Source organism: Vidua macroura, chromosome 7 (genome assembly GCF_024509145.1).
Source record: "Vidua macroura isolate BioBank_ID:100142 chromosome 7, ASM2450914v1, whole genome shotgun sequence".
NCBI lineage: Eukaryota > Metazoa > Chordata > Aves > Passeriformes > Viduidae > Vidua > Vidua macroura.
In genome coordinates this window covers 20,639,831-20,662,165 of record NC_071577.1, presented here as the reverse complement: position 1 = coordinate 20,662,165, position 22,335 = coordinate 20,639,831, and the positions used below count along the sequence as shown (strand labels likewise).

General features: G+C 37.1%; 1 protein-coding gene across 2 annotated transcripts; it reads left to right on the top strand.

Moving 5' to 3' along the window:
- The first annotated feature begins 4,975 nt into the window (after positions 1-4,975).
- Positions 4,976-17,362, top strand: LOC128809968 (plasma membrane ascorbate-dependent reductase CYBRD1). 2 transcript variants are annotated; one of them, XM_053982416.1, is made up of 5 exons: positions 5,013-5,283; positions 10,332-10,540; positions 13,096-13,250; positions 13,444-13,792; positions 15,508-17,362. In XM_053982416.1, the coding sequence occupies exons 1-4, from the start codon at positions 5,097-5,099 to the stop codon at positions 13,742-13,744; spliced, it is 852 nt and encodes a 283-aa protein (XP_053838391.1). In that variant the 5' UTR covers positions 5,013-5,096; the 3' UTR covers positions 13,745-13,792; positions 15,508-17,362. The 2 variants fall into 2 exon arrangements, with proteins under 2 accessions (XP_053838392.1, XP_053838391.1); XM_053982417.1 differs by lacking the exon at positions 15,508-17,362 and having other exon boundaries at positions 4,976-5,283; positions 13,444-15,446.
- The last annotated feature ends 4,973 nt before the right edge of the window (positions 17,363-22,335 follow it).

Here is a 22,335-nt window from a genome sequence, read left to right as displayed (position 1 = left end):
GTATCCTAGCAGAGTGAAGAGTTACAATAATGTGATTGCTAAGAACTGCTTGGTATAGCCTAGTAACTCATTTAGTAAACTGGCAGTACAAATGCCTTATTCCTGCCTGAGTGGAGAAAGAATAGTGTCGTTGAGAACATTATATTTTTAGGGAAGAGTGAGGGCACATTCTTCTCAGGAAATAAAAAGGAAACATGGGAGGGAAACTAAAATTCACTGGAATTACTCCACAAAGTGACTCAAGAACTCTGGCTTACTTGAGATGTTGCAGGAGAAGCAATGCATTCCACATGACAGGCTTGCAGGCTCTCCAGACAGTCCCCAGTAACAGCTGCTTGCCAAAAGACAGGCAGGAAAATTATTCTGTTAATGTGTTTACTCGTGTGTTCCATATTCAGATTCATACATTGGCAATTTTCCCTATTCTGTATCTTCAGTTAGTCTGAACTTTGGACGTTGCCTGCCTCTAACATGCAAATTGCAGCATGGTTGCACACATTTCCATGCTCTGAAACAGTGGAAATCTAGGAAACTCCTGAATGTTGACACCATGCTCTTCCTATTTTAGCCCTTTGTAATGCCACTGCCTATTTTTTTGTACTGCCTGAAAGCTGGCTTGATTTTATGGCTGTCTTAGGAACATTTTGTTTTGTGGACCAAAGCAGCATGCTTCCAGCATTGCTACTTCAACAGAATCACTTTTGATTTTCCACTTCACCGTGAATCTCAATGACTGGAGAGAGGACAGAGAAGCAAAAATGGGATCCCAAAAAATGCTAGCCCTTTATTTGTATTTGATAAATATAGCTGTTTAGAGACCCAGGTGGAATTCCCCAGCCTAGAAACTTAAAAGATATGAAGGAGTGACTTCTTTTGATAAGATTTGCTTTGCGCATAAAAAGAGTGCACATCCTGCCTTTCTCCTGTCATTTGAGTACGTGGCAAGGCTGGTGAGTGGTAGGGAAGAAAATAAGAAAGCACAAGCCAAATAAAACCTGAAAGCAGGAAAACTTTATAATCTTGCTTAGACAATTCCAACTATTGCCCCACAGTTCCACAACTTCAAAAAGCTTCTACAAAGTATTTATTAGGAAAACATCCTACAACTCACAGAAGCAAAATGTTTATAGATTGAAAGAGTTTCATTGCACAGGTAACAATGACTGGCCTATGACCAGTATAACATTCTGGACAAAAGGTGCACTATATGCTTTATTTTATCTCAGCAAAAGCTCCTTCTAGGATGGAGAATAAGTAAAAATAACTTATTGGAAGAGTTTTGCTCCATAGTCACAGTTTGCAATTTGCAAAGACAAATTAGTGATGTTCTCAATAGCAAAGGTCAAATGGTTCTGTTGCTTAGGCATGGAACACAGTACCAAAAAGAGTAAAAGGATCATTCTGGTTTGTCTGTGCCATTCAAACACTAATTCCTTGAACTCCTGTGTCTGTATTACTCCTGCTAAGATAACTTCTACAGCGGTATTTCTAAAGCTTCCACAACAGTCAGTTAAATTAGCTGCCAGAACAAAACTGACTGGACAATCTCAGCACTTTTGTTTGTTTACAAACTGAACAGCCACCAGGTTTCTGAAAAACTCATCCAAATGCTTTAAGGGATACTGTAACTTATCTGGAATATCCAGGTCTAAGGCTTAGATCTTAAATGAGTTATTGTTGGAATCCTGGATGCTGAGAATTTTAAATTTTCTGTGCTTAAAGGCACAGACTTACAAGAGAACACTGCATTTGACCTGAGGTCGTTGAATAGGCTTTTAAAATTGATTAATAGCACTGGGATTATGGGTGTGTAGTTGGTTAGAAGTCTGTAATATCACAGGGTGGAAAACTTAGAGTTTGGGATTTTAGAATATAGAAATAAATATGAAGCAAGATGGAGGTTTTAGGGCAGAGGCAGGTTGTTCTTTACCTTCTTCTTCCTTCTTCTTCATGGGTTTGGGTGATGTTTTGTGATTGGACAGAAAAGTCCAAATTGCGGGCTTCGGGGGATCACTTATTGGGTTAAAAGGGAAAATAATCTAGGTGTCCTTACTTAACTGGATAGTTTAGTTTTAAAAGACCTTGTAACAAGAGTTAGTTAGCCATTTTGTGCCTTGCTAATGAAAAAGCTGCCAAACACATGGTAGTAAGACTGTAACATAGATAAGGAATAATAAACACCTGAGTCCGAACATGAAATACCATCTCAAGTGCCTTCAATCCTGACCTCGAGAAAGCGGTAACTTATCCAGCATGGAAAAAGAGACAAAGTTGTAGCTGCTAAAAGAGACTCTAATCTTATTCTAACTACAGCTCTGACAAGTCAGTTATTGGTCACTTGAAACTAGAAACACTTCCTGTATTAAAAATTTACATCAGAAGCACAAAATAATGGCCTGTGGTGACATGGTATGTTGCTTAGATAGGCATTTATGTACACTTATGTTTAGGCTGCTGCTCTCAAAATGTATGAATGGTATAGCAATGATGACAGCAGTTGCCAAGTACCTTATGTGTAGGAATCCATACCTCTTCAAAATAATCTCTGAATCTTTGTTTCATAGGTCTTATTTTGTCTGTCTACTTTGAAGTTCTTCCAGGTCTGAAGTCACAGTTATCCTACATCTGACAATGCAACAACCCAAAGAAAGAAGTGCATGTTAGGTCATGTCCCAGCAGAACTGCTAAGAGGAAATACACACTGACAGAGTTGGTAATATATTGGAAAATTATCGTTGTCTCTAGGAAGCTCTGGAAAAGAGGAGAGATGATGGAACTGCTGTAGAACCTATCCACAGTAATGATTAACAAAACCAGGTGTTCATTGATCTCCTTGCATCCTTGCATCCTTGCAAGGAGACTTGAAAGCCCTGTACAGGGTAGTTTCATTTTTATGCCAGTGGGGGTTAATTTTCCAAACAGATTATCAAGTGCGTCATTCAGCCCTCAGCAGTCAACTGTATTGTGTTGAGTTCCCACCTCCAAGTAAACATGAAATCCACTCAGACATCGTAGCTGTGCTAAGGACTGCTTCTGCACCAATCTGATATTTGCACCAGGTGGGCAAGAGGTGGAAGAACAGGAAATGAGGCGAAATACAGGCCAGAGTTACTAATGGTGCTGCCTGAAATCTCTTCTGCATTATATATGTTCCATAAAGAACATTTCACTTTGTCTAACAAATTATTTTGCACTTTGTTCTGGTTTGATTTAACAATCTCTAAGCTTTAGAATTTCCTCAATTATATTTTAAAAAAATTGTTAATCATTACTTTGTAAAACTAGGCTTTATATTCAGTTCAATAAAATTTTGTGTCTGCTCTTGATATTTGCTGCTTTAACAGGGTAAAACAGCTTGATCTATAGGAATTCACAAAAGTCTTCTGAGAGATATAGTTTTAGCTTAAGTAAAATCCATTTGAGTAGAAGATTCCTAAATGGGACTGTTGGGAGACTGGATGTAATCAAAGCTTGTTGAAATCAGTGGAACTGAAAACATTTTGCAATTGGGAGATTTAGGTTCATAGGAGGCACATAAAAATAAATATTTGTGTCAGTTTTTATGCTTTACAGAGACAAAAGTAAAATGTTTCTGACCATAATATTAAGATGACCTGTGTGCCTCATAAGCTAATGGCAATCTGGCAAGATAATGCATGAGTACATTCATCAGAAGATTTAGGGCTTGGATCTTCTCTTAGATGCTGTGACTTGCGAAATTTAACAATACAAATGTTCTACTTGCCATTGTGAGTAGAATGAGCAACCAGTTAAATCCTGAAGGCAGGTCACACCAAATCCATGCAAACTAAAGCTAAATATCTTTATACAATTGCTGCCAAGTCAAGCTTTTCTTTAAAATGTCAGTGTGTATTTTTAGGAGATTAAAGACAATAATGAAGAAATATATTTGCATTCCCCTCCAATCTGGCTTGGTCTTCATGTCTTTATGTAGATATTTCCAACACTTTAGTACATATGGTGTTTGAATTGGCAGTATTCTACTGACACTATTTTAAGTTTCATAAAACCGTTTCCTTTCATTTTCTAGGCCTCTCTTTAAGTGTGAGATACCAGAAATCAAATTCTAGCCAGAGTAGATAGTATTTTTTTTCTCTCAATCAATTAACAAACTTCTAATTCATATGTAGTTCAACACTATATATATTTTAAGAGTAAGCTAATCAAATACCAGAAAATTAGTGCTGAATATATGTTTGGGCATATCCTCCTACCACATTTGACAGGCTTCAGAGCCAGCTGAATGTTCTACACCAAAACAAAAAGTAACTGCTGACTACATGATTTGACCAAACTGGTCTAATCTATCATGTTATATTTTTGGCAGGTCTACTGTCTCTTTTGCAACTCTGTTTTTTTTTTTTGTTCTGTTTTCCTCTCTAACATCCCTGCAATGGGCCTTTCCATACCTATTGGAATTGTCTAAGTTTTATGCATTCCCTTTCTTTGCTAGTGGATATTTGATATATTTGTGCTATTCAACAGAACAATGTCCACATCCTCTTGCATACTTAGGCCAGACTCCACATATGAAACTGGTATCTGTACTATATGTGGAGCACTCAATCCAGTGAGAAGGGAGCAATCATGATGGCAAGACAGGTAAGTACATGAGTGTCTTTAAGTGCGCTTCTCCTCTGCATTTTCTGTGTGCACCGTCTGTCTCTTCTTCATAACAGCACTCCTACTTTATCTGTAAGTGCTTACGACTGTGGTGGCTTATCTTTCTGGTGGGTCTGTGAACTCTCCAACCTCCACAACAGCCTCTCGGCACAAAACCCGTGACCACCTTCCTTGGCTGCCGGGGGGAGCGCAGTCGGGCTGCCACCATAGCAGGGGACAGGCTGACAGAGAAAATTATTTTCTAAGGCGGAGTTCTGAATGCGACGGGACGCTCGGAGAGGGCAGGGTGAAGGGGCGCGGAGGATCGCGGGGTGCCGCCCTGCTCCCGCCCCTGCTGCGTCCGTCCCGTCCCGTCCTGTCCCGTGCCCACCGGGCCCGAGCCCGCGCACGAGCCCGACCCCGCCCGGCCCCCGTCCTTGGCGGCGCTCGCTGCCGCGCACGGGGCTCGAAAGATGGAGGACTACGGGCGATTCTTGGCGCTGCTGGCCTCTACGCTGCTGGTCGGCTTCGTGTCGGTCATTCTCTCCCTGGTCTGGGTCTTGCACTACCGCGAAGGGCTGAGCTGGGACGGCAGCCTGGGGGAATTCAACTGGCACCCCGTCCTCATCATCACGGGCTTCGTCTTCATCCAGGGCATCGGTGCGTCGGGGGCCCGGGTCAGCACGGAGCTGCGGGGGAGCCGGGCCTGCCTGGGGCCGGGGTGGCGCGGCCGGGCTGCGCGGCGCGGGAGGCTCCGGGGGGAGCGGCCGGTAGCGGGTCACAGCGGGAGCGCAGCTGTCGGTCCGCCGTTTAGGGAAGCCAACACTCCCGGGAAGGGATAAAGAGTCCCTTGTAATAAGCCAAAATTGCTATATACGGGGTTTGGGTTGTTTTGGTTTTTTTTTTTTCTGCGAGCACTTGTTTATCCTGGCCCGAGGATTGCCGTGCACTTTGAGTAATGCCTGCGAGGTGGGTTTTTCCTAGGCAGCTGGAATTTATGTAAGTTGAAAATCGAAATGCCAGAAATGCTGCCCTAGGAAAGTTTCTCTTTTGGCTCTCTTCCATGTCCCAAGAAGAGAAAGGAAAGTTCAGTACCACAGAAGCTGGCTCCAGGAGCAGGGTTTTCGCCAGAGAAAATGCAGCACCACAAGCACTATTAAAATGCAGTTCTTCAGGCTAGACTTAGGATTAATTGTTTTGTAAAGCATATCTCTTAAATTAATCATTTATTCTGTTGCTTAAATAACATATAATTATTAAGATACAGGATTGCGTCTTTTTTTTTTTTTTTTTTTTTTTTTTCTTCTTTAAGAGTGTATGAACTTTTAATTTCATAGAGTTTAGTCGTGGACTAACATTTATCCATTACACTTCCAGCCAGTCAAAAGACTGGAAGATGCCAAAGGCTGTCTTGTTTTGGCTATGAAGAGAATGTAGTGATTTGAAGATACACTGTAAATTTTTGTTTTTCAGTGGGAGTGGGGCTGTTCTCAGCCTTCTTGTGGCTTCAAGCTGCAAACCAGTATTGAGCAATAGACCACATTTTGAAGTGGTTTTACATAATATTGCTCAACAGGAAGTGTAATTTCAGGCTATAAATAAGCAATGAAAACCACCTGTTGGCTTCATTAAGATCTATCTACTTAATGTACTCAACTTATTTTTTGTTATATATAAGCATACAACTTTTGAAGAAAATAGGGAGAGGCTTTCTGCAGCTTTTTCCTATGTATTTTCTATTTGTTTTCCTCTGAAACTCAGTTTTTTCCCTGTGTCACAGAGAAAGGGGGATGCCCCAAGCCCTGTATAGGTAAGGATATATGTAAAGTAAATGGACATTTACCATAGCTAAGAAACCACACACATACAAGGAATTCACTAATAATACAGCATAATTTAGGGAGGAAGTCCTATTACAGAATAGGAAAAGCAAAGTTGGAGACTGAAGGGGTACTGTAGTAAATCAGATGAAATATCAACAGATAAGATACCACTGTGAATGTGATTCAGATTTGGCTGATGGAAGTCTGCCACTGAATTCAAAGCAATTTGTATGAGAGTGAAAAATCAGATACCTCTTTGGACACATACAAGAAAGATAAGTCTTTAAGTAGTTGAAAGTAGGAAAAAAAACTTGGTAGCTAAAAAAAACTTGGTTAAATTAGAGTAGAGGATTTTAAATAATAACTAAACCCATTGTTTCTTGAGTTTATTCATCTATACAAAGAATGGAAATGTTGTATTGTCAGTCAATAATCTAGAACTTTGCCCTGTGCAGTTGTAAAAGGACAGATATCCCATGCCATATAAAAATATTGCAAGATAACTCTGCCATGTGTGATGTGTTTTAAAATCATAGTTCAAAACAGGAGTAAGGTCTGAGTCAAAAAGCTCAGTCCAGGGTGCCTAGGCTGTCAAATTTCTTAACAGTACTAGAGATGTTCTGCCTTCAGAAAGCTCTTCATGAGGCTGCTTTACCATGTCACCACCAAACATTCTAATTGTGTATGTGCTTTTAACCTAGGCTGTTTTAATTCTGACATGAAATTACACATCACATCTGAGTAAGTTTTTAACAGCTTGTACTCACTGAAAGGTGAGTCTTCCTTCTCTCTCCTTTGTTCTCCTTTCATCCTGCAGATTAGAAAAGCACCAGTTATGAGAAAGGCAGGGAGAAGCACACAGAAGTGGTGATGAGGAAATAAAACTGTGTCTTTTCACAGTGATTAACACATCTGCTGAAATTGCAATGTGTAAGTTCACACAAAGCCCTCCCAGAAAGATAATCAAACCAAACTGCAATATCATGCATATGGCCTGGGCTGTGGCATGTAACGTGGTTATGAATGGTATTGTTAATAACTGGCCAAACCATTAGTCAGTTATTACTTGGTTTTCTATTGTAATGTTTATGGGAAACAACTTAGAAAATTCAAGGCCCAAACAGAGATCTGAGACTATGTAGACAAGTGACTAAGGAGTTTGATAGTGCTTTTGGAAGTTAAATCAGCTAGATGAATACAAAAAAAATATATAAAAATTTTAGCCCAGACTTGACCCTCTGAGATCAAAGAATAAAAACTGAGACAAGGACTTATGCTCATCAAGTCTTCTTCATACAGAGTCCAGTACTCTGCTGCACTGTGAATAAATTATTGACAATACTGTGGGACATATGGTAAGAAAGATTTATTGGGATTATCCTCATGGGATGTTGAAACTTGTTTTGGGGCCTTTTGATACATCTGCTTTACAAAATTAGAAGACATTGTCATTAGTACTAAGTTTATTAATAATAGTCTAATGCAGGATATTATTGCCAGCTGGCTGAACATGAGCCAGTGTGTGCCCAGATGGCCAAGAACACCAGGAGAATCCTGGCCTGTATCAGAAATAGTGGGGCCAGCAGAACCTGGGCAGTGATTGTTCCCCCTGTGCCCGCTACTGGTGAGGTGCACCTCAAATCTTGTGTCCAGTTTTTGGCCCCTCAGTACAAGAAAGACATTGAGGTACTGGAACAGGTCCAGAGAAGGGCAATGAAGCTGGCGAAGGGTCTGGAGTGCAAGTTTGAAGAGAAGCAGGGAGCTGGAGGTGTTTAGCCTGGAGAAAAGGAGGCTCAGGGAGACCTTACTGTTCTTTACAACTGTCTGAAAGGAGGGTGCAAGTGGGAATTGATCTCATGTCCCAAGTAACAAGTGACAGAAAAAGAGGAAATGGCCTCCAGTTGCACCAGGTGAGGTTAAGATTGGACTCTTGCAAAAATTTCTTCACTGAAATGGTGGTCAGGTATTGAAATGACCACCCAGAAAAGTGATGGAATCACTGTCCCTGGAAGTGTTCGAAAAACATCAGTGTGGTGCTCAGGACATGTTTAGTGTAGACGTGGCAGTGATAGGTTAATGGTCAAACTCAATTATCTGAGAGATATTTTCTAACCTTAGCGATTCTAGGATTCTATGGTTCCAACATTATCATGTAATGTCACTCTGGGGAACTGTTGGAGGTGATAAGCTTGGTGTGCAGAATCATATTTCTGTAATAGATTGCTTTAAGACAGTCAAATCATCTTATAAACAAGTTTTCTATCTTCGTCATTTTGTAGGATTTACCACTGTTGCTTTTTCAAGCAGAAAGCCAAGAACAACCTAAGTGCTGTATATATTTAAATATTCTAAGGAACGCTTTCATTCCAGTATTATATTTTCACACATTATGTAAAAGCATACATTGATTTAAAATCTGATCGTAGTACCAAAATTTGACTTGTAAACTGTTTTCTTTGTGAATTATTTAGTGAGTACTGTATTTATTGAAATGCATCTAAATTAAAAAAAAAGTGTGAACAGAACTTGAAAAGAATTTGTCATTTATTACTACTATTCATCAGAACATGCAGAGATAATATTCTATTTATTTTCCATAATCTATACTTTTTGCCTAAAATGCAAGGGTTATGGAGAAGTAATGAATGAGTAGGGCACATGAGAATCACTTAGGTAATACTTTTCTATTTCTTAATGTTTGGAATGAGATTTTTTTTAAAAACCTACATAAATTATTATTCCTTTGTTTTATTATAGCTAATTATATATCAAATTTTCACTGTAATTTCATAAGGAGAAGCCTTAAATTAGGACGTGCTGAATCACTGCGTGGAGCTTAGACTTAGTTCAGGCAAGACATTATAGATGGGGGCATTAGTCTTTATTGGTCAAATTATCAGTTGTCCTCATAAGTATTTGTCCCCTGTTGGCTGAATATACTTATGTGCTGTCACACATCCAGAATTACTATCTAGTTTGTAATCAGATGTACCTGGAGCTTCAGTGATGTAATCTGGCCCGTTTGTGTCCCCTGTGGAAAGTGTTTGGGTCATATGACAGACAGACATGGGACAGTTGCAGCAGGATAGGGGTAGTGGGGATCTTGGAGAAAACTTGGCAAGAAGCAGCTCTAGGTTAAGTTATTTTTATGGACCATCTGGAGTTAGAGCAATGGAAATTATTGTTTTGTTCAGACTGGAAAAAACACTGTCTGCTAGAGCTATTAATTCAAGTATAGGCAAAACTTCCCTACAGTCATCTAACAGTGGTGGAAGACATATTTGTTAAATGCTTTTGTCTCTTTAAGTCAGATTATGATTCCTTTATGCTGAAGAACATTTTCCCATTCAAAGTAGTCTTATTGATACCAATGTAATAGACAGTCATATAAGTTATCTATGCAATTAGAGAATAGCATTATCCAAAGTTGCAAAGAGAATAAATATTACAAAATAATCCTACATGCTTTCTCAACAAGTGATCTTCTCAATATAAGAATCAGGCTATATTGCTCCAGTCTAACTAGTAGCAGAAAAGTCAAAAGCCTGTGCCAAATCAATTTAATGGCCGAGGAAAAAATGACACCACGTTATTTACTGGGGTTTTTTTTGAAACACACTTAAGTTTGTGGGATTTTTTATATTGAGAAGAAATCTCTTAAAAGCTATATTTAAGCCTCAGTTTCATTTTCAGAGTATGCTATGCTAAGTGTATGAGAAAAAGCCTTTTAATACTTTTTAGAAGACTTTTTAAATACTTTTTAGAAGACTTAAGGTTGCATTTTGCTGTAATTTACCATGTAACTATGTGAATTATGCATAATTATTAACATTTGAAAGAAATTATTCTATAAGGCCTAAAATCTTGTTTCTCTTCTTTCTTCAGCTATTATTGTGTACAGATTGCCCTGGACCTGGAAGTGCAGCAAACTCCTAATGAAATTCATACATGCTGGATTAAATACCATAGCTATGATTCTTGCAATTGTTTCTATGGTAGCCGTGTTTGAATTCCACAATGCCAAGAACATTCCTAACATGTACAGTCTGCACAGCTGGATTGGGCTGACTGCTGTTATATTTTATTCTCTCCAGGTCAGAATCTAACTGTATTTATAAACAGGTTGTCAATTTGAAGAATGATTTTAGTAATTCAGGCACAATAGGCTCTTCCTAGTAAGTTGTAACTATTGAGATAGCCATTTTACACTCTGATTTGGCAAATTATCATGTAAATGTACAAATACTGGATCATTTATTTTGAAGAAAAATGCATTTTTAAGCCTATTTTGTTTATTTGCTGGCATAATGGCCATTAACCTACAACAGTTACACAGTAGTGTGCTTCTAAGCCCTATTAACTCCTGAACTTACAGCAAGTTACTTGGTTTGTTGGCAGCATATTTAAATATAGTTGGAGCATTTATTAAGGAAGTCTCAAATTAAATAACAGCTTTGCTTTTTTTTTTTCAGCTATCATAAATTTAAGTAGTCACTTCTTGGCCTCAAGACTTTTGTTAATCAGTAGAACAAGTGCATCAGGGAGCAGTAGAGATGTAAAGGATCTGACACCTGAATGAGCTACTACTGGCTAGCCTGTTTTCCTGAATCAGCAGAACTTTGATAGATGTTTGTGGGCATGCTTTTAACTGCTCCTCTTGGCAGAGAATTAGCATTACTGTAATGTAAAATGAGCTAACTTCGTGCATTTTGCATTTGGCAAAGAAAAGGAACCATGCCCTGAAATTTACAGAACACATACAGATGCTTCTGCATATACATTCTGAACTCCCTGCATTGTGTTATTACACTATGGAAATCTATTTTGTTCCTTCAAATATTTTTTTCCCCCAAACACTAAAAAGAAAAAAGACTTAATTGTCTATGATCAAGCACAGAAAAGCCTCAGTTAAGGGATTTGGATTCTGGACTTTATTCTTCACTGCTCAGGCCAAGAGGTACAAGAAACAGTGATGAAATAGTGTTTAAACATTTAGAAAAAAAGAAAGCATATTGCAGCATTTTTGAGTATATTCTCTATAGCTGAACAAATTAATAAGAATGAATATGAATAAATAAGAAAAAACAATGTTAATATTAAGTTTGTCCTAATAATGCAACTATTTCAAGGAAGTCTGTGCTGCCACTACACTGAGTATCAGTATTTTTTCTAATGGTTAAATGAATAATTGTGACTAAAATCTGAATTTTACTTTTCATTTTGCTACTATAAACATGATCAATGGCACTTAATGCCTTGCCTGTCACATCTAAAGATCCTTGGTGTTCCTTCTCCAACCTGGGATGTAAGTCTCCAGGCAGAGACTGACATTTGTTAAGCAACTGAGTGCTATAAAAAATAGTCACAAAGCAGAATCTTTGTTAACAGAGAAGACACTTGGCACTTAGCAGGGGCATGTCAGTTGTACGCTCACATAATACTCTGCCTACAATATTGTAGCTGTATTGTAATTAAGCCAAATGTAGGTTAATACAGTATAGCACAGTGACATAAATTTAAGAACAGGGAAAAAAATGTAAAATGAGACTGTCTCTTGGAAAATGATGTCTCTGGAAAGAAGAACTCAAAAATGACATGAAGTTCTAAACTTCTCACAATGCTGTGACAACAGGAAAAAAGATGGCATTAGTGAAACTAATATGAAATATTATGGATTTTTTTTAAATATAAAAGAATGACCAGAAAAATAAAAAGCAACAAACCTGAAGAAATTCTGGAAAAGTAATTTGAGAGCTGGAAAGCTATTTTCCATTGCAAGACTTAAAAAACTCCAGGTGTTCAGCAGATCTAAGATTAAGAGATGATTTGATTATGGTGTACTAAAAGGCTTCCCAGGAAGAAAATATCAGTCTCTCTAATCCATTATGGAAAGATAAAACAAGGACTGAGTTAAGGCAGGATGAAATACAAATTCATGCACTGTTTTAGCAGCAGGGGTGAGTAATGGTAAAACAAACTAAAGAAGGGATGCAACCTCAACATGACTGGGCAAGCCTGTGGGTGCAACCATGGGACATGATGAGTTATTTTCCATCACAAAATTAGTGCTAATAGGAGGACTAATGTCCCATGAATAATTTGATGCCACCCATACATTTACTCTGTAAATGCCATGTGATCAAGATACTGAAAGACCACTCCCCTTCTAAAGATAGGCACTTAAATTTAACTGAAATTCTAACAAGGTAATATTATTTAATCCACTCAAGTCAGAAGGTTAGACTGTCTTCTGATGCTCCTTTATGTGCAAATCTGCAACAGGAGCAGAGAACAGGACTTGATGAGACTGTAAAAATGTGGCTCCTCACACCTCTACTATATTAGTGAAATTAGTGACACTGAAAACTTGTGTTTCCAGTACTTAGTTTGGTTGGAGTTTTAGCACTATCAGTAAATTTGGACACTGATATTATGTAGGATGATTTATAAAATATTTAATGTCTGCTTCCCAAGTGCTTATCCAGAATTTTGCTTTGGTTTTGACAGGAAACTCATTCAAAAATAGAAATGTCAGTTATTTTCAAATTTTTACCCCATTTTCTCAGAATGGAATTTTTATGATTATTCTGCTTGAGAACTGCAGCTTGTTTTCCATCTAGCCCTAACTAAGAATCTGTTTTGGTTGTAGCTGTTCTTGGGTTTCGCTGTCTTTCTGCTCCCGTTTGCTCCAGTTCATCTCCGTGCAGCTCTCATGCCAATACACGTTTATTCGGGTCTTACCATCTTTGCAACAGTGATTGCAACAGCTCTCATGGGAATCACAGAAAAGCTTATATTTGCATTGTAAGTATTTATTTCCACTTGTTTATTAAGGTTATTCATTGCAAATATACTTCCATTTGCCCAGAATAATAAGCATCCAGTACTGGGACACTGTTTTGTTTTGACCCACCTAGCAGGAGACTGCTGTTTTTAGACTAGGATTGTCTTTAAAACAATCTTTTCTAACCTCTTCTTTCTTCTTCCCCTTTCAAAGGAAAAATCCTGCATACAGTGCATCCCCACCAGAAGCAACTTTGGTCAACTGTCTTGGTCTTTTGCTTGTCATATTTGGTTCACTTATTTTGTGGATGGCAAGCAGGCCCCACTGGAAGCGGCCCCCAGCAGAGAATGCTAAAATTCTGAGGCCCATTGGAGCAACTCCTGATGGCACAGAAGTAGAATCCACACTGACAAAGCATAGTAACGCAGATAAATCTGATCTGAGGAGCAATACTGAAGCAGCCAGAAAACAAAACATCAAATTTGATGAAGCGGGACAAAGATCAACTATGTAAAGAAAATACACAGAATAAAAGTACTATTATACCACCAAATTCCCCCTGGTGAGGGTCCATCTAATGTAGTTATATTGATATGTATTGATAAGTAGGTTGGGGTTCATTTTTACTATGGCTTGTTGAAAGATACTCAAGTTTTCTGTATATGGATTTAAATTCCTATAAGTCCCAAACATATTTTATTGGTCCATGACCAGTCCATGCCTTGCTTAAAAAAACAAGAGCATGAATGACATCACATAATGGGAAAATCACATAATTGGAAACTGTCTGCCATATCACTTCTTAATTTAATGCTTATATCTCTTATAGTCATGCAAAATTTAACAAGATTCAGACTAAATTTTGCTCTTGAGTGCTTTTGCAGGTTATGAATCAGCCATGAAGTATACCATACAGAATAATTTAGTTTGTCACACATCAATTTTCTGGTAATGTTCACTTTTTTAAAGCTCTGATTTCTCTAGCTGATTAAGCCCCTCACCAGCTGCTATGTTCTATGGGATTTGAGGTCATTCCACACTTTACAGAGTTGCTTCATAAAAATGTTTATTCTAAAATTTTTAATGAAAAAAGTTTGCTATATATCTTCATAAAATTTTATATTTCCTTTAGAAACTTTTGGGGGTTTTTAGTCTTGTTTTTTTTTTAAATAAGAATGTATCTGTTGGCCTTTCAACAAATTCTACCAAATATATTGTATATGGACAATATTTGCTTTAAATTATGTGCAATTATTAGTGTAATCTAAGAAATGTTAAGACATCCAAATGCAGCATTTATTTTATTTGAAAAGCTATAGAAACCTGCTTAGAAAAATGTATACTTAAACTAAGTCTCCCTTTTATCCCAGAAGGCAGCATTTTAGTATCTTTATTTGATTGCACAGTTCTATTGATTTATGGTACTAGACTAGAAATTAGGAGGTTAGAAACCAGAAAAATCTGCTTTAGTCTCACAGAAAAAAAATTAGCTTCAAGTGAGAAATACATTCTCCGACACACAGGTGAGCTTTGCTCTTTTAGTAAAATGCTACTTGTTAACTGGAAGCCAATTTGAGTATCTCCATACTGACATCAAAAGCATTATCATAGGCGTGAAGACATGCTTTAGTCTCTAAGCAATCTATACAAACTCTATGACTTTTAAATTTGAAATTACAGTTTTAAATAATGCAATTTTCTCTAAACAATGAAGAGTCCCTACTGGCACTTTTACAGCTCGTTCTAGTAATTGAAATATGAATGTATTATGCTCATTCATTAATTTCACAATACAGACAATATTTATACTTTTACTACTATGGAAGAATAATTATAGTAGATTATTTGGATTGCACATATCCAAAATGATGTGCCATTCTATTATCTCTTGTAAAAGCTGCAGAGCCCACTACAAATACAAATTTACCACTGTTCATGTTGGAATATAGACAGTTTCAGACAGCAAATAATTTCGTATTTTTTAAATACATTTTTATCTACTCCAGCTTTTAAAAACATTTTAATACATTACCCTTCAACAAATGCGCCATTTTTGTAGTTCACTGTGTGTTAGTACAAACTATTTTGGACATGAGTTATTTTGGGTCTTCTCTGACAAGAAGTACCTCAAGTCCTGTTATTTGATTTGTAATAATATTTTATTATTTGGTGATTGCAGTATAGAAAACTAGCATAATAAAATATTTTAAAAACTTTTCTGCTGTACTATTTGGTACTCAAGGACTACATCCCAGAGTTCTGTGTTTTCACTTGTAGGTTTGTGGATGACTGGAACCAGCCTCACATTGGTGTATTTTTCCACTGTAGAAAATACCTGCTTTTAATGTGGAATTCAGGTATGACAGAAGAAACACTAACCTGAACTACTAAACTATTGTGTGAGCACTCCTCCAGTCCCACTATGTGCAATGAATCAAACAGTGAAGCATGACAGGGGAAGTGAATAAACGAGCTCGCTTGCGGTAATTTACTATGCAGCTTTCTATACTGCACTCACACAGGCAACAGCATTTTAAATTGTTATGTATTGGCCTGTTACTGGGTCTCATCCACCTGTGAAAATGAGCTCATTCAATCCTTGCATAGTACTAACTCACATAATAAAAGCATATGTTTGTATGGAAGGTAGTCAGTTGCCTAGGGATTGTTCTGGAAGAAAGTAACTGTACAGCGTACTGGAAAAAACACAGAATCTATGACTTCTTTTGTTACAGCACTGAGTTGAATGTATTGAAATGAACAGCTTTTAGGTGGTTGGTTCTATATGCTGTTAAATAACCAGCATGCCTTCTGGTCTCCATTGTATTCCATGTACTGTTCAAGGGAAATGCTACTTGAAAAAAGAATGGTGGCATTTCTTTACTTCTCTATTCTTATGAAATGCAAGGTACAAGTAACACCAAGGTTGTTCAAGTACAAGTAACACCAAGGTTCAAACCCCATATGGGCCATTTGCTTAAGAGTTGGACTCGATGATCCTTCTGGGTGCCTTCCAATTCCGACCATTCTGTGATTCTGTGGTATAAAACTAACTGAAAATCAAGGATTAGAAACCTTTTGCCAGGGGCCTCCCAAAACATAATTTTAGTTTTTAACTTAGAGGTTAAACATGATAGTAGAAACTCTGCGGAAGCTGGAAGACTCAATTTGGGGAATTTATAATCAGTGATAATTCATGTGCATAAACTGTGGGATTCTGGCTGCTGATCCTTGGAAGGTCCCCATGAGATGTAGTAGCTGTGAGCTCCTAAACCTTGATCAACCTTGGTGTGTGCAATTTAAAACTGACAAAACATACTATAGACTTCTGGCTTAATTCTAAATTGATTAAAAAGGCCTCTAAGTATCCTTGCAAAAAAATGAGGCTAGTTCAATGCTAAATAAAAATGCACAGGTGTTTGCAGAGTAATAGTCCTAAACCTGCTCCTCAAAGTGGTTTTCCATTAATTTTCCTTTCATGCAAATTTTCTTACCTGTATTTATGAGTAACATAAATACAGTAGCAACACAGAAAATTAAAAAAGTGTATGGAGGTATGGAAGGTAGTACTCCAGCTTTTTCATGGGCATTTTTCCGCATGTTTGGAAATCATCTACATAGTTGTTTTTAGAGGAAAATGATTGTAGAGCTTACATTCCAAGTTTGGATTCCTATAAAAAACCAGGAAGTTACAAAACGTAACACTGAAAGCGCTATCTTCTTAAGATGCCTATATTTACATGCTGTCATACGGTATTATGCACAGAAGCAGAAGAGTGTTTTTTCCAACATTAAGGAACTGAGAAATGATGATGCAATTAGATTCTAAAATTGAATGTAATTACATGTGTACTTCTTACTACATGTAACCAAGAATATTGCATATGATAATGTAAATATGGATTGCTTGTTTACATGGATATTTTATTGAGTGATTAAGAGATATTGCCAAATATTTTCTATTTCAGAAGTGTCTTTCTTTTGCTTTTATTTCAGAAAATTCCTTCCTCTGTTTTTAACAGTTCATAAGAACCTAAAAACTTATTTTATTATCCAAAGTTCTTATTTGTAGATGAGAGCAAATATTTAATTATAATGTCTGTTTTCCTTATTCTTTTTTATATATTAATAAAAGTGATTTTTTGAGCTTGTGATACTACTGAGTACAGATTTTTTATTATGGTACTAAAATATAACTTTCTAAGTTTGGATAAAGATCAAATTATTTGTAAATTACTTTTTGAAAACAGGAGGACAGTTGTAGAAAATTTCTTAAATATGTCTTAATTTCAACTGTTTATGATGATCGTTAGGATGAAATTTATGTACTTTATAGTCTTAGGAACATAGTCATTATTTAATGGAAAGTGAAAGAATTCACTGTATAAACAATTCGTATTTCACCTTCTGATGATAACAGAAGTTCCTCACAGGAGTTGTTAGAGGGAGGTAAAAAACAAACCAAAACTATCCTGTCATGAGAATGCAATTGCAAATATGGGAAGATCAAGGATTCTGATCTATAATGGTAACATAATGCACTGTAAGACTGAAATACCCTCAGATAAGTAACAGCCAGACTAAGCACAGACTCTATGGAATCTTACCCAATTCAACATCTGCATATCAAGTCACTCATAAATAGGTTAATGATCATAAAATGCTATAAAAGTAAAATCACCTATATGAACATACTGGTAACAACTAAGAATTAAGGTATTCTTGAGTTCAATAAGTTTAATTGGAAATTCTCCTGGAAGTGCTGGAAGTGTAGAGCATAAATTATTTGTGAATGCCATATAGCTGTTGGCTAAAATTTTCCAACATTTTCATCATCATGGAATAATAAAAAATACTATTACAAACATCAACGTAGCAGAAAACCTGTTGCATTCAAGCCTTACAATTCCCTGTTGCTGAAGACTTCCCTAAACTGTTGCCTCTAAGCTGGATGTGTTGGGGAAAATTCTGGTAAAACAGTCCATGTTTTTAAAACATGGTGATTATTTAAAAATTCAGTAAAAGCTCAATTGTATTTAAAATTGAAAGAGGGGAATCAAATTTTGGCAGGAGGACTACATTTGTGTGGAAAAATATTTTTTTTAAGTAGTGGATGGAACCCTTGTAACTTCCAATACAGATACTTCATTGTGTTATGGTATGAGCAACACTTGTCATCTATGTAAGACTAGTGGGCAGTAATGAGGGGTAAACTATTAATCAGGTAGAAATTTAAGTAGATGACAACTATTCCAGACAATTCAGCTAAGAGAAGAGAAGAGGTAATGTTGAGAAAATACAGTTTTATATTTATATACAAACCAGAAATCTAAAAAAATTACAGGGCCCCAGCAAACTCTTACAGAAGAAGCAGAAACAATGCTTGGGTATAAACTTCAACAATGGGTATAAACTTCAACAAGCTCAGTTATGTTCACCAAATGTACTCATCATAGAGCCTCAGCCAACATATGTTAGCATGGGGCTTGAGTTTACAGCTGAGTCCATGACTACTTACACTGACTACTCATTGGCTCTCAAATTCCATATTTTGCTGGTCACCAAGTCATGTCATAGTTGCAAATACAGCTGTCAGATAAAAGTTTTGAAAATGTTTGCAATTTGTAGATCAATTTTCACAAGCTTTTCATTCCCACAAAATAAAAAAATCCATTGAGTAGTACTCAAATTCTGCTGGATATAATCAAATATTAGTGGGATTAATAGTGTGATGGTCTATTTTTGTGGCAGATGATCCTGCTCATATGTGTATACAAGCTGCAATCCACTAGGTGGCAAGCACTACCAAAACGGCCTTTGGCAGATGCAAGACCAGCCTTACTTTTAGCTGATACAGTATGATGAGTCTGCCTCAAAACAAAAGCACAAGGTTAGTAGTCAAAAAACACACAGTCATGTCAGAATTTATATATTCACTTCTCTTTTCTTTTAAAGGGCCCACTCAGAATACAGTATTTCTTCATCCCATTTCTTCATCTTAATTGTGCTCCACCTCAGAGCTCTTAAACTTCTGTTTGTAACTTTTGTGGAAATACAAGCTTAGTTAAAAGACACAACTACGAGATCAGAAAAGCATGAAAGTTTAGGGATAAGCTCGTATACAAGATATGAAAATAGCAAGAATAAGAAACCTTGCAGTAAAAAAAAAAAAAAAAAAAAAAAAAAAAAAAAAAAAAAAAAAAAAAAAAGATCCGGAAAAAGTAAACATGAGTGTCAATTTCAAATAACAAAAAAGTACATTCTGCCATCAGATACATGCTAACAGCTTCTGTTTGTAATTTAATCCTTTGTGGATACTGGCTTGTTTTCTGATGATGTTTTCTGATGTTTTCTGATCTATTCCACTGAACAGACTAGTTTCAGTACTACTGAAAGCTATTTTTTTACATGGTATGCTAGTGCTATTGCTTGATCTTACTTGCTTACCCATTCTGTCAGTCTACACTGGAAGTTATTGTGTCTCCTATGGCTAACTAGTACTGATGTAGACAAGGCACCGTGGTTTTTCACAATGCTTGCTATTCATGTTTAGGTCAAAATTCATGTAATTCTGATTCTCCAGGACATTGTTCTCATTATTGTTATGACTACTGGATCTAAAAGAAATACTAGTTTAAAATACCCTAGCAATTCAGCTTGAATGCTTGATCTTTTTGTTAAAAACAGGAATTGCTGTTGCAGTTAAGGAATAGCTCATACATCACTGTGGCAATGGGAGCACAAATATTGTCTGGCTCCTATTTCTGATCAGATGTAGAGAAAGAGATTAAAAATTTACATGACTGTTTACAAGAAAATCTACATGACTATTCATTGCTGTGATTACTGCATTTGTAATGAGGAATTTGAACAAAAGTTCCGTAAGGCACAGCCTCTGTAATCATTTTCGTCTGTTTCTAACACAAGACTGCCAATGGGCAGTAATGACCCTGAAGATATTAATAATAAGTCTTAATGGCCCTTACCAACCTCATCTGGGAGCCTCAACCCCCACACTCCTGCTCATGAGTCCAGGGCCTTTAATCCCGCTCCACCTGGGTGTTCCAGTGCTTGCCTGCATCCCCTTGGACCTGACTTCCTGGCCTGATTTCTGCCTGGTCCCATCACCCTGCACCTGCCTAGTGACCACAGGACTCTTACACTCAGTAGGTCGGGTTATGACCTGTGGATTGACTTTCCAGCATAACTGTCAGCCTGCTTCAGCAGCAAACCTGCTTGCCATTTCCTGCAATTCTTGCCCGCCCTGCTGCCAGCCATTCCTCATTGCACCCTGCCAGGAATCTTCTCGCATGTTCAGCCTGTATTGTGAACTGGGTAGATCAGTCTTCATGAAGTACTTGCTGTAGACAGACAGTGGCTTCCCCATTTATAACTATTTCTTCTATTCATATTATTTTATGGAAATACTTTGCTTAAAAAGCCTTAACATTTTAGTTATAATCAACAAATAATGGACAAGGTGCATGGAGTGAACAATGTTTGCTCAACAACAATAAAACACCTTTTTCTTCTGCATTTCCAATTATACTGAATGATACCATCATTTCACAGGTCTCCATACCTAACATGAGTAGCAGCACGAAACATCCATTTCCATGTAGAAAATGATGCTTTTTTTTTTAAATCTGTAGCAATGTGAAATTAAGAGATAAATCTTGTCCTCACTTTATTGCATACTGTAAGCAGAAGTTGCAAGAGCCTAGCGAAACACAACTACAGCAGATCTCAAAATGCTGCAGTAGAAGGTTTCCTAGCTCTTTGGTCTGTACTGACAATTATGCAGCTAGTGACTGGAAAAAAAGTCTGCAGCTCTGAAAAGAAGGCGCTGTTTGTTATACATGGATTTGGATGAACTCTTCTCTGCTACCAAGCAGCAGAAACCTGATGATGGCGCTGCAAAAGCCTAGGAAGAATTTGCCTATCCATGAGACTGCAACTGTATAACCACAAGCACTAATGAGTAAACGAGTTTGCATATGGACCTAAGCACTGCTCTCCTCCTCAAATAAATGAAAGGAAATTCACAGGCAATACAGGCAGTCAGCAATTCCCACATACAACAGCCGTTCATAACTCCTCCACAGAGTTACTTCACTTTGAAAAAAGGTATCTTTAAGTAAGAATTGCTTCCAGAGTTTTTAGCTGACTTCAGGGACAGGAGAGTTCCCTGTTACTCCAGTCTCTGACTGCACTTGTACTCCATTTGTACCTGCTTTTAATATGAAGTCAAATATTCTGGCACAGAATCACACACAGAGTGCTTCTTTTGATTTCTTCCTTTGTAAGCCTACGTCAGCCATCATGGAGTCTTGTGTACTCTGTTTGAACCTCTTTTTTTATTTTCAATTGTAATTCAGACACTAACTATAGGAAACTCTATCAAGGAATCTACATGTGGTTTGAGCTCATCACAGCAATGCCTTGGTCTTACTAAGTGAAGAGGTGACTACAATCCTGTGAAAGTTCAGACATTTCTGCACATTTTCCTACAAATTGTATTATTTTGCACTTTCTAATATTATGCTTTCCAAGCCACTGAAGTACATGTGCTCCATTCACTATTTAACATTTCCTTCTTATTCCAAACTTTTTTTTCCAGTTCTTCTGTGGACATTTTACTCCTATCTTTGTATTCCCTGAATCTCTGATCTAGCAACAAAATTTTTATATTTCTCAGTATATTTTCTCTGGTTTAAAACCTAATCAATTTTCAATTTCTCATCCCGGAGAGGGTAGCTCACTTTAGTCTGAGTAGGACAGTCCCTCCTAATGCCTTAAAGGACTAATTCACTCTGAAGTAAACTCTTGTGGAATGTAATAAATGGTTACAAAGACACTTTGTACATCAGCCCAGTAAGTACAAATTCAAATTATATAGCAAACCCGACTTTCAGTTTTACTACATTGTTGCAATGGTTATGATAGTTATTTTTATTATACTTAGTGTTCCTTTGCCTATCTCTAAACATTTTAAACATCCCTAAGCAAATAATAACAGTAATAAAAAATACCTTGGGGTTTTGATCTAAAATTTTGAATTTTCAATTAAAAATATTTTTGTGGCTTTAGATAAAAGTCTGTAGA